The sequence below is a fragment of the Macrobrachium nipponense genome, chromosome 46 (assembly GCF_015104395.2).
Source record: "Macrobrachium nipponense isolate FS-2020 chromosome 46, ASM1510439v2, whole genome shotgun sequence".
NCBI classification, from domain to species: Eukaryota; Metazoa; Arthropoda; class Malacostraca; order Decapoda; family Palaemonidae; genus Macrobrachium; species Macrobrachium nipponense.
In genome coordinates, this window is record NC_061106.1 from 28,719,041 (window position 1) to 28,734,271 (window position 15,231).

Below are 15,231 nucleotides of genomic sequence, written 5' to 3' on the forward strand. Positions count from 1 at the left end.
TACTCCTAACCCTGCAGTGTTGCCTTCGGGCCCTAAGCAGTGTCTGTAGAGGAATTGCCCTTTCTCTGATACTCTTTCGATTCGTAACTTAGAATCGAAAGTGCATGCTTTAGAGAGTAAAAGTGAAGTGCAGAAGTGCAGTGATACCCCTTGTGTAGTGGAGGGTGCGTCAGATCGGCCTCGTTTCGCCTCTAGGCCGGGACCTCTGCTTGACTCCCAGGACCCGGGGAGGGAGCATGTCGAAAGCCTAAGGAGGGTTACAAGGAACCCCCACCGATCTGGCGTGCCTTCGGCAGTTTCTGTTGAAAATTCCCAGACCTGCCAAAAGTGCGTGCGCGTTGCCATGAATCCTGAAAGATTGCTTCTCGTCCTCCGAAGTCGTCCGTCTCCCCATGCAGGGGTTGGAGCTTTCGGAAGGACTCGCGCCCTCTAAATAGAAGCTTTATAGAAGAGGACGCTTCACGTCCTCTCTCTCTCTCGTTATGCGTTTCAGTGAGAAGTAAGAAGGCGAACGTCGCCTGAACTCGTGTCCGTCTTTCCACCGAGAAAATACGTAAAAGAAGTCATAGTAGCAGGAAGCTTTTGAGAGGCGGTGGACGCCGGGACGCTCGGATGGACTCCAGGCGCGCGCGGGTGCAGGCCAAAAGCGCGCGCCAGTGGACGCCGAGCGCGCGCGCCAGTGGACGCCGAGCGCGCGCGCCAGTGGACGCCGAGCGTGCACCAGCGCACGCCAGGTGTGTCGCCTGGCTGAACGTTTCTGTTGAACTCTTCAAGCTCTTGTTTCAGATTTGGGCCTAAAGAATTTTTTACCTCTACCTTCGGTGATACCTTCTACCTCACCTGCAAAGAATGTGAAGTAGGCAGTGCTTCGGAGGAAGCTTAAAGTGAACAGACAACTTCTTCTTCGAAACCCAGCGAGACATAGGGTTTCGTGAATTCAAGAGGTCTCTGTCAATTAATATTGCTTTTCGCATAGGTGGATGGAGTTAAGGAAAGCTCAAGGGAAGATCTCGTTTGCTCTACCGCAACCTTTGCCATTCTGCCAATAAATTTAAGTTGCCACTACCGCAGTCAAGACTTTGCGATAAGGCAGTTACGGGTTATGTAAGGCTCGATGTCCTGCACGTCAGGACTCTCGGCAAACGTTCAGTAGGATTCTTGCAAAGGCACTCATCAAAAGGACGCTCTTCAGGAAAGCGCAAGAACAGGACTTCCTTTGCCATACTGCCAATAAATTTTAAGCTTTAGCAGGCATTAGTTGTGATACGGGAGAGGAAGCTGGTTGGAGAGTTTCTTCCTCTTCCCAGGATAATTTTGCAAGCTTTTTAGCCCATCTGAAAGGGTTTTTCAGATGATAGATTTTGTTAGTTTCTAGTCGGGACTACGCTGCCGAATTGAACATCGTCGTTCTACCTGCCGTAAGCCCAGTCTCTTAACAGGATTCTTGCCCGCTTCCTCGTTTGAGACGGGAAATCGGAAAAATTAAATGCTCGACTTCCTGGATTACGTTTTGTCAATTCAGTGACTTTCCCCCATTGACAATATACTTTCGTTTTGTCAAGTAAGTGGGTATACCCCTCATTGACAAAATATCTCTTTGTCCCGTAAATGGGTTAGTTCTCATTGACAACATCTCATTAACTTGATATTGCGTAAGCGAATAAGCTCTTATTGACCAAGATTCGGAAGAGCTCTCATTCGTCATTCGCAGACTCGTACAAGAAATAGACTTGTAGACTACGTCAATGAAAACGCTTATGTCCAATAGCAATAAGAAGCTTGGAGCTGGACTGCTTTCGATTCTTCTTAAGTTTTGTTCATGAAACTTGCCTGTCAGATATGTATGTAGCTGTATTTCCGAATTCAGCTATATATATGTCTGCCAGGTAAGTATGAACAAACTTTATTTTGATATAATTTCATATTTTGCCTTGCGTTATTTTACTTCTGGTTGGTTCAAGTCATATACGCTTGCTGTAGTTACCATCTTCGGATGGCAACCGAGAGGTCTATTGTCTATTTTTTTTAAGGACATTTAATCGTTACTCCTGCAGCCTTCCAGGAGTTTCCGATTTATCTTTTACCGTTGTATGGTAGTGTCTGACGACACAAACGCATCTATATATTTAGCGTTTTCTGTTTCGCTTAAATATACCAGCTTGAGAGTCTTTCTGCTCAAAAAAATAACGGACCTATTTTCTTCGTAGAATAGGGTAGCTGGCAACCCAGACATAAAGTTAAAGAGACGACGTTCGTAAGCTGCTGGCTGCTGCGGTCACGCTGTGTCTGTCCTCCAGTCCAACCGAGCCAGTAACAGATCGTGCGCTGTCATGCGCTGTAGGTTACGTCTCTCTCTCCTGCGGGATTGACTGACTAACCGTATCTCTGTGCTGACGGTTACGTCTCTCCTGCGGGATTGACTGACTAACTGTATCTCTGTCCTACAATCACAGACTTTAGCCTAAGATTGAGGGGATTTCTTACGTGAATGAATAAACGTTGCATTCGTTTTGCCTTACTATGTTCAACAGAGTTATCTCTTAATCCTTTCGGTGCTCGTTACCGCACGGTATGGAACTACGAGTCTACCGCAACATTGCACTTTTATTTGCTCTCCTGCTTAGGCAAAGCGCAGCCTTATTAGGGAAGTAAGCATACTCGGGGAGGGAAATGGATGAGCTTGCTGGGGACCATTTCCTTCCTGAAGAAGTTTGTTTCCCCGAATAGACTGCAATTCAGACCACAGTTTTTTCCTACCGCGAAACTGAAATATTATTCTAGATCTAGGAATGATTCTGAACATCTCTCAGTGCGTCTATCACTGAGGTGATAGAAAGAAGGTGTGCCGGACATCTGGATAGGGTTTCAGATGTCCTGGATCTTAATCTGAAAGAAGTAAAAGCGATTCGGTAGTCCCTCCAGTCCTCGAAACGAGTTTTTGGAACAGTGGTCCAGATCAACTCTGATATTCCACAGCTCTCTCATATCTTAAGAAGTATCTTCTCTCGGTCCTTGTTCGAGTTTACGAGAAAGAGCCTATTATAACAACAGGCGTAGAATGTAACGATCCTCTAGAGGTTCGTTTCAGGATTGCAAAAGTCCGTACGAATCGTCTCGATCGACGGCAGCAACTATTCACTTCCGAGTGGAATCTTTCTTTAGAAGTAAGTTGAGAGTTGTGTAGACTTTAGAGACGCCCTTTCATTCTTCTCTTCGATATGTTGAGGACGAAGAGGCTTCTTCTTCTCTGCTCCCTTATTCTCGATCCGGGATCGGTACCATTAAACGCCATCCTATGATATTGAACGGGGATGGATGTTTAGTCTCTTTTTCCCCTTTTTCAATCGCTTAGGAAATGTAATAAGAGGATTTATGACGTCACAGGGAGCGACAGTGACGCAGATCGCCCCATGTTGGCCTTCAGGATCCTGGATTCACAGAGGTCACATACTTCCTAGTTCACTTTCCAAGGACCTTTTCCGAGAGAGTCGGTCTACTCTAACTCGAAAGGTACCTATAAACCTCTCCGCTCTGAGTCTGCACTACGTTCAGACTATCGAGATGTTGACAGGAATAAGATTACCGTCTTCCATTTCCGTCTGAAGAATGGGATAAGCTGACAGTCACAACTATTAAAGAATATGCAAATATGTTGTTGACGGCCTTTGGGCTCAGAGATTTGCGTCTGTCAAACAACAAAGCCCTTCACGATCTTTGAGTTCTGTGGAATCTCGAAACTCGCTCACCATCTACTTTTTGTCTCACCTGTTTTCTCGGAGTCAGACACTCGTGCGAGATCAGGCGACATATAGTAGCCCTGAGTTTCTTGTTGACGAAGTCGGTTGAGTTTATACACCCCCGATGATCGTGTAACATGAGACCAGGTTGGACTGTCAGGCATTCTTCCTTCGGGACTGAATCGCCTTTTTGCTCCTCGCTCCTTTCTCCTGGCACCAGAAAGCTCGAGTCAGGAGTTGATTCGCTGACGACGTTGGGTTGCGTTGATACACCCCCAAGGTTTGCTTAGATTGAATCGCCCAGGCAGTCCAGACACTCATCCTTCAGCGAAGAATAGTGCCTTATGGTCTTCAGGGTACAGCCTTGCTGTCCTTGATTCGTCTGACTGGTCAACTGGTCGGTCACCTGACTTTAGTACAGACGGACTGACTGTGCATGTCCAGATCGAAGCTTTCAATATGGAACTTAGACGTAGTCTGAAGTTCTTGATGTCAAAGCATTCGAACCTCTCCTACCTGTTAACTTCTTGCATGTGATCAGGAAGGCCTTCTTCTAACCACCCTAGATACGACAAAGAGGGTTAGTGAAATTTTAAGCCATCGTCACAAGTTTTGGCTTTAGAGAACACAAGGCGGTGTGCTCTCTAAGCCTTCCGTTGTGGCCTAAGAATGGAAACCCCGTTTTGTCCTTGGGCCAGGAGCTTGGAAGCAAGGATGGCACAAGTTAGTGGGCAGGAGCCAGAGAGAGTCCTGTGCCCTGTCGGGTCTCTCAAGTTTTATCTACATAAAAACTCAAGAAAGTCGAAGTCATTCGGGCAATCTGCAGTGTTCCGAAAAAGACCAGACTTGCCCATATCGAAGAACAGCCTGGCTTTAGTGTTAAGGAGTTCTTTCAAAAATGCTCCTTCATTGTGTTTGCACAAAGATTTTGAAATCTTTTTATCTGAATGCTCACGAGGTGAGGGCGCGGCCTCGGAAGCATTTCAACAGAGCATGGCACTGTCAGCAACATCCTGAGTACCATGTTTTAGCGAAGCAACTCTGTGTTCACTTCACACTCCCTGCGAGATGTGAAGATGGCATATGAAATCTGCTGCTCGCTAGGGCCATACGTGTCTGCAGACACAATCTTGGGGGCAAGAAGTACCACTCATCCTATCCTGTAGAAAATGGTTAGGAAGAGCTCTTAATTTAGTTGTTGAGTCGCCAACAACGGCGACTTCTTAACTCTTAAGCCTTGGTTAAAACACCTTAACTTTTGGCTAGTTGGTCAGGTGGTGATATATATATATATATATATATATATATATATATAATATAATATATATATATATATATATTATATATAGATATATATATATATAAATATATATATATATATATATATATATATATATATATATATATATATATATATATATATATATATAATATATATATATATATAGTATATATACAGGGGGTCCTCGAGTTACGACGTTGATCCGTTCTTACGATGCGTCGTAAAACATGATTTTCAGCGTAAGTCGGAACATTGAAAAATACCACATGATTAATGTAAATACCTATCAATAACAACGAGAGAACAATTCCTTACCTTTATTAGTTTGATTGGCTTGCACACTGGAGAGGAAGCTGCGGTGCTGGAGAGACTGGGGGAGGTTAGTGAAGAGAAAAAGAACCTCCAGAAGTTGCTGGAGATGCTGAGGCAGATGATTCTTGAGGTGAGGCAGAACATACTAGTACTGGAGATGCTGAGGCAGGTGATTCTTGAGGTGAGGCAGAACATACTACTGGAGATGTTGGGGCAGGTGAGTCTTTAGGTGAGGCAGAACCTACAGAAGGTGCTGGAGATACTGGGGCAGGTGAGTCTGGGTTAGCAGAACATTCAGAAGGTGCTGGAGATTGTGGGGCAGGCGAGTCTGGATTAGCAGAGGCAGCTGAGGTAGAGGGTACAGGATCTCCTGCAGGCCTCTCTACCTTCTTAAAATACTGCTCCAGGTTAGTCTGAACAGAGAGCGACCTCTTTTCATCCAAGATCTCCTTGGTAACACTGCAATCAAATCCATGACGCCTCTGGAAACCCTAGTGAACCTGTCCAAGTTGGGATCTGAGCCTCAAAAGTTGACAACGCTTGCTGCAACTCTGCAAAACCTCTTATCAAGTCCTGCCTGTGAAAGCCTTAGGCTCTGGGGTGGGTGCTTCTTCTTCTTCCTCTATCATCTGCTTCTCCAGTTGTATCAGGTCCTCAGCAGATAACTCCTCGCCATGAGACTCCAGCAGCTCTGTAACATCATCAACCTCCATCTCCAAATTGATTTCCTTACTCAGGGCAACAACGTTCTTGACAACTAGCTGAACTGTGTCCTCAAACCCATGGAAATCATTCACAAATTGAGGACAAATTTTCTTCCAGACACCATTCATGTTTGTTTGCTTAACCTCCTCCCAGGAATTAGCAATGTTCTTTACAGCATCAAGGATGTTGTAGGATTTCCAAAAGTCCTTCAGAGTCAAGTCCTTCTTGGTTTCAGTTGCCTGTAAAGCCATAGCAATTGTCCTTCGTAGGTAGTAGGCCTTGAACGAAGCAATCACTCCTTGGTCCATAGGATGTAAAAGGGCCGTGGTATTAGGTGGAAGGTAAACCACCTTGACATTAGGGTTGAAGTCTCCCAGCTGGGCAGGGTGTCCAGGGGCATTGTCCAGCACTAGCAACACCTTAAAGGGGATACCCTTGGAGGCGCAATACCGACTCCACACTTGGAACAAAATGGTTTACGAAACCAGTCCTCAAACACTGCAAGTGTCACCCATGCCTTCTTGTTGGACTTCCAAATTACTGGTAGTTGACCCTTCCAAATGCCCTTGAGTGCCCTTGGATTTTCAGCCTGATACACCAACAAGAAGGGCTTCAGTTTGAAGTCGCCAGCAGCATTACCCCAAGAAGTAAAGTTAAGCCTCTCCTTGCTGGCTTTATGACCGGGTGCTGACTTCTCCTCCTTGGCGATGTAAGTGCGGTTAGGCATACGTTTCCAAAACAAACCTGTCTCGTCTACGTTAAACACTTGCTGAGCAGAATAACCCCCCTCCTTAATTATCTCAGACAACGCTTTAGGAAATTCACTCGCTGCTTTCTCATCCCCACTAGCAGCTTCACCTTGCAATTTAAGGTTATGGTAATTGGCCCGAGCCTTAAATCGCATAAACCAACCCCATACTAGCCACAAACTCTTCACTTTCACTTCCCTCCCCTTTTCTTTTTTCAACGCTTCAAACAATCTTTTCGCCTTCTCCTGAATCACCATAAGGCTGACTGGGATACGCCGTTGATTTGGTCTTCCACCAAACAAAGCACCAATAACCTTTCCATTTCCAATTATTAGACCACTACGCTGCTAGTTATCACTGTCGCTTTCATAGGAGCAGATCCTTTCACATGTTCAACGATGCGCTCTTTATCTTTGATAATGGTAGCAACGGTCGAACGGCTAAGGCCAAGCGAGCGGCCAATGTTTGTTGGCGTTTCTCCCTTCTCAGATCGCTTTATAATGTCCACTTTAATTTCCATGGTGATGGCCTTTCTTTTCTTCGATGCACTACCATCAGAAGAGTCCGCCTTGCGCTTGGGAGCCATAACAAAGAGCAAAAAGTTACAAAAACGATACAACACGAGGGAGAGAGAGGCATGTAAACAACCAAAATGGCGTATGGGCGAGGAATGAGCGTAGCGAAGCGACGCCGTCCTCTCCCCCACAAAGCGTATTCTTCCGCCGTGCGCCCGGAACTAGTTCGCGTTTGTTTACGTTGCTTACGACGCTAAACCGCGTAAGACGAACGACGCAAAATATATTTTTATAATTTTTATGGGGGCGCGTTCGTAACCACGAAACATCGTAAGTCGAGACCAGCGTAACCCGAGGACTTACTGTATATATATTTATTTTACTTCTTAGCCCTCATGGTATGGTCAATATGGTCTAGTCACGTCGTGGTCTCGCCCCTGTTGACAGATCATCTGGAGTGCACCAGCTATATAGGTCTCTACCTCGCTGGCAACTCTAGTAGCACAAGCAGACTTACGTGGCAGTAACCACGAAGCCAGCTATGCTAACAGGTGGAACCAAGATGTAAATCATCTGCATGCATTTGTTTCCCAAAATCCTTCTATTCTGTCCCTTCTCACCTCCAAAGGTGGGATTCAGCTATATATACGTATATCTGACAGGTAAGTTTCATTAACAAAATGATATTGTTATGATACAATAAAGTTTGTTCATACTTACCTGGCAGATATATATAATCAAGTACCCACCCACCTCCCCTCAGGGGACAGTGGAAATAAAAATTATGAATAGAAAATGGGAATGGTTCCTGATACCCGCCTCCCAGCGGCGGGAATGGGTACTAACCACCTGGCCGACCACTGCGTGTGTCGGAAGTTTTTAGAATTCTGTCGGACTTCAGAAAATACAGTTATATATATATCTGCCAGGTAAGTATGAACAAACTTTATTGTATCATAACAATATCATATTTCATATATATACTATACATATTCATATCAATTTGCATTAGTGTTCATACAAATTGCAACCCTCTTTTTTTTATTTCTTATGCCTGTACTTTTTACTTGATGGAGGATACACAAACTGAATGCTGCATAGTTTCTTAATCTAGTGAAGTGATGGTCATTGGTCGAAGAGATCATTTTCCAGAATGGAGTCCCTTTTCTCACTAGTCAAATGTTGTCATTCCTGAACTTTTTTTTTTTATTTGCCATTGACGTATGAATAAGTCCATTGTAAATCGCCCTGTATAGATATGTCTGATCTAGATAATTCAACTTGAAAACCTAGGAATTGGCATAGCCGGATTCCTGATGCAGGTATGCAATCCAGTAAAGGATGATGCTGTCACAAGCCAGTCATTTACGTATAGTGGTGCCTCAACTTACGAACAGTTGGGGTCCGCCCTTTGGTAAATAATGAAGTATACCATGTGGAGTAATGATGATTGGTATATAGTCTACACGATGCTGAATCCTGTAATAACTCACAAAAACATTAACATCCACAGGACTTCTAGGCTGTGCTACAGGCTTAGGATAAAAAACCAGCTTGGGGGGTGGAGATCAAAGTGAAAGTAAACTCTCCAAGGCAGTTAAAGAAAGACTGGCACGTCACGAGTTTCCAAGCCCGGTCGGTGACCAGCATCCACCTGGTATATGCACGAGTTGCCAGAGGCCACAGATTTCTTGCTTTTTTCAATCTTTGATGGTTTTATAACCGGTTTCCAGCTGGCGCTAGAAGATTATCTTATTCTTAAGACGGAAGGTTTGTTAGCTGTGAAAAATAGAAATTGATTAAAAATTTGCCATCTTACAACAGTTCCATATGATGTATTATAGTCTGTCCTAACTGCAGTTCTTTATGATGCAATTAACAGCCTATCTTATCTGCAGTGCCTTTTGATGTAATTAATAACATGGCCTAACTGTTACAGGCTGACCCCTGTTAATGGCGGCATTGGTTAACGGCTATCTGATTTTACAGCACTTGTCTAGCGACACTGTTAACTGGATTTTCGGTGCCGATCTCCGGTCAGTGATGCTGATCTCCGGTCACAGCTGTGATCTCCTGTTAACAGTAGCAGCAATCTTCAGCTGTTATCACTGATTTTTAGTTAGCTGCGTCAGTCAGGGTCTGCCTGTATTATGTAATTTTCTTTCAGTTTAAAGTATTCAATTACTTTTCATTCAGTTTAAGAAAAATATGTCCAAAATAAATTGTAAGGTTACAACAAGCATCTTTCAATTCTAGGTAACTTACTGTTTTATGTAAGGATCTGTTTAGAATATTAGTATTGATATAGTTTATGTACATATATCCCACCACTAGTCAATGTGGGATTCAGCTATGTAATTACTTGGTAAGTTATTTATATAAAAATTAAATTTTTATTATAAAATAAATTTTTGTATATGCTTACCAAGTAAATACATAATGGGAGCCCTCCCACCTCCCTGCTATGGAGATAGAGCCCAAACAAATTGAAACAAAAGAGCGCTACCACAGTTTCCAAAATTTGTAGCTGCTGTAGTGTTAGAAACTTATAGCTATGTAATTACTTGGTAAGTATATACAAAAATTTATTTTATTAAAAGTCATTTTTGTGTAAGAATCGGTTCCCATTAGGGTTGTGGTGACTCTGAACATTTTATTCTAAGTCAGAGTCTATGAATTCTGTCTGTGTGTAATGGAGCAAACAGCGTTATTACAAAGAAGTATGGCTTGGCTTGGTCACTTTAGAAAAAAATCATGGAAGGAACTGTTTTTATATGTACTTTTGATAAACAATGATTTCCTGTCCTTTATTACACATACAATACAGTTATACTCCTTTCAGCCACAGATATTAGGATTTCAACTTTTCTTCATACACTGAAACAGTATCATTGAAAAAAATTTTTATTTAAGGAACTTTTTATGTTTAACTAACAGTGATTTGCAACTGTGTGGTCTATTTTGAAATAAAGGTACAGTGCATGTAAGCACGCAGTTACGCTTTATTTAACCAAACATCTCAGAATTTCTGAGCAAGTGGATGCCAGATGTAGAGAGAATATAACTTATTAATTTTCTGAAAAAGGATTTGTAAGCAATAAATTTAACAGCATCAGTCACAGGATACTAAGTGATACTAATAACAAAGCTGAAGCTAAATAGTTTAAGGCATCCCCTAATAAATCTGCTAGGAATGTTTAAGTATGAGACAAAAAATACAAAAGGTAAAAAATGTCAGAATACCATAGTCAATAGAAAAAAATTTAACGTTGGCTGAAAGTACATAAGTAAATGTTCTCCTGCATGCTGTCCATTTTTTTTTGTGCAGTACCAGGACAGAAACATCCAAGACCATGGAGACAAGAGCAACCAAACTAAATACCCATTAGTCAGACCCTTTGGATATCAAAGGAGGCTAGAACACACTCCCTGTACATTATAGAGAAGTATTGATTATGAGGTCTGTTGGTAGAAACACTAAAGATATTTAAAGGTATAAGTAACATGGATCCATATGAATAGTACCACTACCATTCAGTTTAAGAACAGATTAGGTTAATTTATCGACACACATGTAATATATTTGCTTTTTAAGGGTTTCTCCTTAAATGGATAAATCTCTCTCTCTCCAGTGCTCACTGAATTTACTGGTAATTAACATGAACATTCTCTTAATACTAATTGGGTGAATTTCGTGTAACTCTATGGAAAGCAAAGGAGGAGAGGGAGTATTTGTAAATCTTGCAATGGTAAAATTACCAGCAAACTGAATTAATTTTAGTTATCTCTTTACGAAAGGAAAAATAGCCCAAAATACAGCAAATGATTAAGGTGATGGTAGTGACGTAAACGATAGAAATACGTAGTGTATAATTGGGACATTCGACTAGTGTACTCAAACGTGGAGAATAAAGTTATGTATAGCAACTGGCCACTGAACATCCATGGATGTGATGGATTAGTGCACACAACTACTTTTGTGCCATTTTTGTGTGCTTGGTTAGGGACTTGAGTTTCTGGGATCATTTGTTGTCTTTAAAATTTGGACTGCTACAAGTAATGGGTTTGTAGTAAAAAAGCATGAATTTATTTAATGGCAGACAGGTAAATTCCTCATCATCTGTAAATTACCACTGGTACCCTTACACGTGAATTAAAGGCAAGTTATGTATTAGTTATGCATTGTCCTTCACTAAAGTATACTGGTTGTTGGTTATCTGCCAGCTCAGGTATGACTAACAAGGAAATAATAGCCCTGTCCTTTCTTATAAATAAATATTTAATGTGTGTTAAATACCAACACTAATGATGTTGACTGTTACCTCTGCGTGTGAATACTCGGTTTATTGTAAACTAGACCTGTACATTATTTCATACTGCATCTAAAGATATGTCATTCTTGTTTTCAGTTCTTGAAAATGAGCCACCTGTGTTTCATGGACTTGATAGTCTAATTAACTATTACTGCCAAAACCCAGTGGGTGAGTCTTCAACAGTTCTCATCCGTTCCTGCTGTGGTGAACCACTTCCTGCTGAAGTAAGATTGCATGGATCTTCCAGTCTACTACACAGGTCAACCAGTCAAGGTGATTGCATTTCCTAATACTGTAGTCTTGAATGTGTAGGGATTTTTAGCTGTAATGAGTAGGGTAAGTGTTTTTATAGATCAACAATCGTGTACGTAATAACAATATCAGAAATAAAATTGTTCCTTGTTATTTTTATACTAAAACAATCAAGAAGTCAAAATATAAGTAAGGCAACCTACATAGTAGCAAAGGGGATTGCCTGGATTGTTTGGCACAAGTATGCTTTTGTATGATAATCAGCCATAATTTGAGATGTTCCGTGATCAAAATGCATGACATGCACTTGACAGCATATAGGACATTACTGGGCAATAGGTTGGGTTTCACATTTAGTGAACTTGCAGTTTACTTCAATAATTTTTAGAATTGCATCCTGTATGGATATAAGTTGAATAAGTAGTTTGAATTATTTATTTTAACAAGGATTTTTTATTAATAACCCCATATGGAGGTACAACATCATGTGCCATGCTTAGCACACTGCAATTCTGGAACTTGGGTACTCAAATCAGGGGTCAGGACCCCAAGTGGGGTCAGAATGCTCATTATGTGGGTCATGGGGTTGCTGAGGTAGGTACCCCCAGGGAATGGGTGTACAAAACATCAAAGCAGTGGGTACGAGGTACCATGTTAAATTCAGTGTTTGGTATAAGAACAGTTACTAGTATAGGTGTCATTGAGAGAAAAAAATAAATTATAAATATAGTTGTATTAACCCTCTTACGCCGATTGGACGTATTAAACGTCGAGTCAAAATGTCTCCTGTATGCCGATTGGACGTATCATACGTCGGCTCAAAAAAGTTTTTTTAAAAATTCGCGGAAAAATACTTATAGGCCTACCAGCCGAAAACTTTTGTATCACGCGCCTTGGGGGATGCTGGGAGTTCACGGATCAAGGCGTTGTTTTTTGTTTACAATCGCTACGCAGGCGCGCAAGCGCGAATTTCTTTCTTATCACACTATAAAGTATCAGTGACACATCTTGGAAATTATTTCGTCACTTTGACATAATTATTGAACCATTTTAAATTATCCTTTACATGAAGTATTATATATGAAAATGTGCGCAATTTCATGCACAATACAACTAAAAAATACTCATGATTGTAGCTTTTATCAGTTTTGAAATATTTTCATATAAATAACGATAAGTGCAAAAATTTCAACCTTCGGTCAACTTTGACTCTACAGAAATGGTCGAGAAACGCAATTGTAAGCTAAAATTCTTATATTATAGTAATATTCAATCATTTGCCTTCATTTTGCAACAAATTGGACGTCTCTAGCACAATATTTCGATTTATGGTGAATTTATGAAAAAACTTTTTCCTTACGTTCGTGCGTAACTCTTCCGATAAATTTTTTCGTGCGATTGTCCTAATGTTTGCACCCTTTTAAATTTGCCGTTACATAAAGTTTTATATATGAAAATGTGCGCAATTTTATGCACAATACAACAAAAAACAACCCATGGTTGTAGCTTTTATCAGTTTTGAAATATTTTCATATAAATAACGTTAAGTGCAAAAATTTCAACTTTCGGTCAACTTTGACTCTACCGAAATGGTCGAAAAACGCAATTGTAAGCTAAAACTCTTATATTCTAGTAATATTCAATCATTTACCTTCATTTTGCAACGACTTGGAAGTCTCTAGCACAATATTTCGATTTATGGTGAATTTATGAAAAAAAAAAAACATTACGTTCGCGCGGTAACTCTTCCGAAAAAATCAGAATTTTTTTGTGCGATTGTCGAAATGTTTGCACCATTTAAAATTAGCTGTTACATAAAGTTTTATATATGAAAATGTGCGCAATTTCATGTAGAATACAACTAAAAATGATTGAAGGTTGTAGCTTTTCTCTTTTTTCGAAATATTTGCATATAAATCACGATAAATACCACGTTCGTTGGCGGTCAAATTTGACTCTACCGAAATAGTTGAAAAACGCAATTGTAAGCTAAAACTCTTACGGCCTAGTAATATTCCGTCATTTTTCTTCATTTTGAAACAAATTTGAAGTCTCTAAAACAATATTGTGATTTATGGTGAATTTTTGAAAAATATATTTACCTTCACTCCGCGCGCCGATTCGCGGCCGCAAGTCTCCGAAATACGTACATGGCATTATCCTAATATTTGCTCCTTTTCATATTAGCCTTTTTATAGAGTTTCATATATCAAAATGTGCGCAAATTCATGAAGAATACAATAAAAAATAATTGAAGGTTGTAGCTTTTTCCATCTTCGAAATATGTGCATATAAAAAAATATATATATTAAAATTTCGACATTCGGTCAAATTTAACTCGTCCGAAATGGTCGAAATCTGCAATTCTAATCTAAAACTCTTACAGTATCGTAATATTCAATCATTTGTCTTAATTTTGAAACAAATTGGAAGTCTCGAACATTATTTAGAATTACGGTGAATTTTTTAAAATAACATTTTTTTTACGTCCGCTCGTTACGAATTCGTACATCATTTTGTGATAATATTTTTCCGGTGTTGCTTTTATTGTTTTACTATGTATTATATATCAAAAGGATTGCAATTTAGTGTACAATACAACGAAAAAAAAGTAACTCGTTAGCTTTGACCGTTTTTTGCACAGCGTGATTTGAATACAATTATCTATGAATTTTTTTTTCGCTACCATATATTGCATTATTTACATATGATAATGATATTATTTTTCATTTCTGATGATTGCATACTAAACTTCAGGCAATGAAAAAAAAAATGAGCCAAAAATGAACTCTTAATCTTCAAAACTAAGCGCGCTGTGATTTTTTGAAAAAAATATTTTTTCCGGTTCCGCACTCACTCCAAACCGGCGCCGGCATACAGGAGAGGTTTTGATTTTTAGGGCTTCGGCGTAAGAGGGTTAAGTAATTATATATATATATATATGTGTGTGTGTGTGTGTGTACATAATTTTAACTGGACCCTATCATATTTTTAGAGCTGGTCAAATGACATAGGAAGGCATCCATATGCACTTGCGCCAACTTGCAGCTGGTGGCCAGCCTTATTTTTTTTTTTCACTGAGGACAAAGGTTTCTGGTATTTTGTGTGGTCACATACAAAGGTTGTATTGAAAAAAATGTTTTACAAATTATACATTTAAAGCATTTTTTTTTCTGAAACATCTGAAGTTCCAAATATGACTAGGGTTTAATATATTTATTAAACAAAATTTTCAGTTTTATCAAAGGTTTAATGTATCTGGAAAAGCCTTTGTTAGGCTCAGTGGTCTGGTTAAACTGACCTTTTATCCTATCTTACCAGAAGAAATGATTTTAAGTTTAGTAGAGGTGTGCTTTAAAATGTAGA

The 15,231-nt window shown here is 40.2% G+C and overlaps 1 protein-coding gene across 4 annotated transcripts in view; it reads left to right on the forward strand.

The window, feature by feature from the left end:
- Positions 1–15,231, forward strand: part of LOC135214841 (tyrosine-protein kinase Shark-like) — a 111,489-nt gene that overhangs the window by 23,115 nt on the left and 73,143 nt on the right. For all 4 annotated transcript variants that reach the window (XM_064249246.1, XM_064249247.1, XM_064249245.1 and 1 more), the window contains one exon: positions 11,710–11,886. In XM_064249246.1, the coding sequence (XP_064105316.1) occupies positions 11,710–11,886 (177 nt within the window). The remainder of the gene's footprint in view (positions 1–11,709; positions 11,887–15,231) is intronic.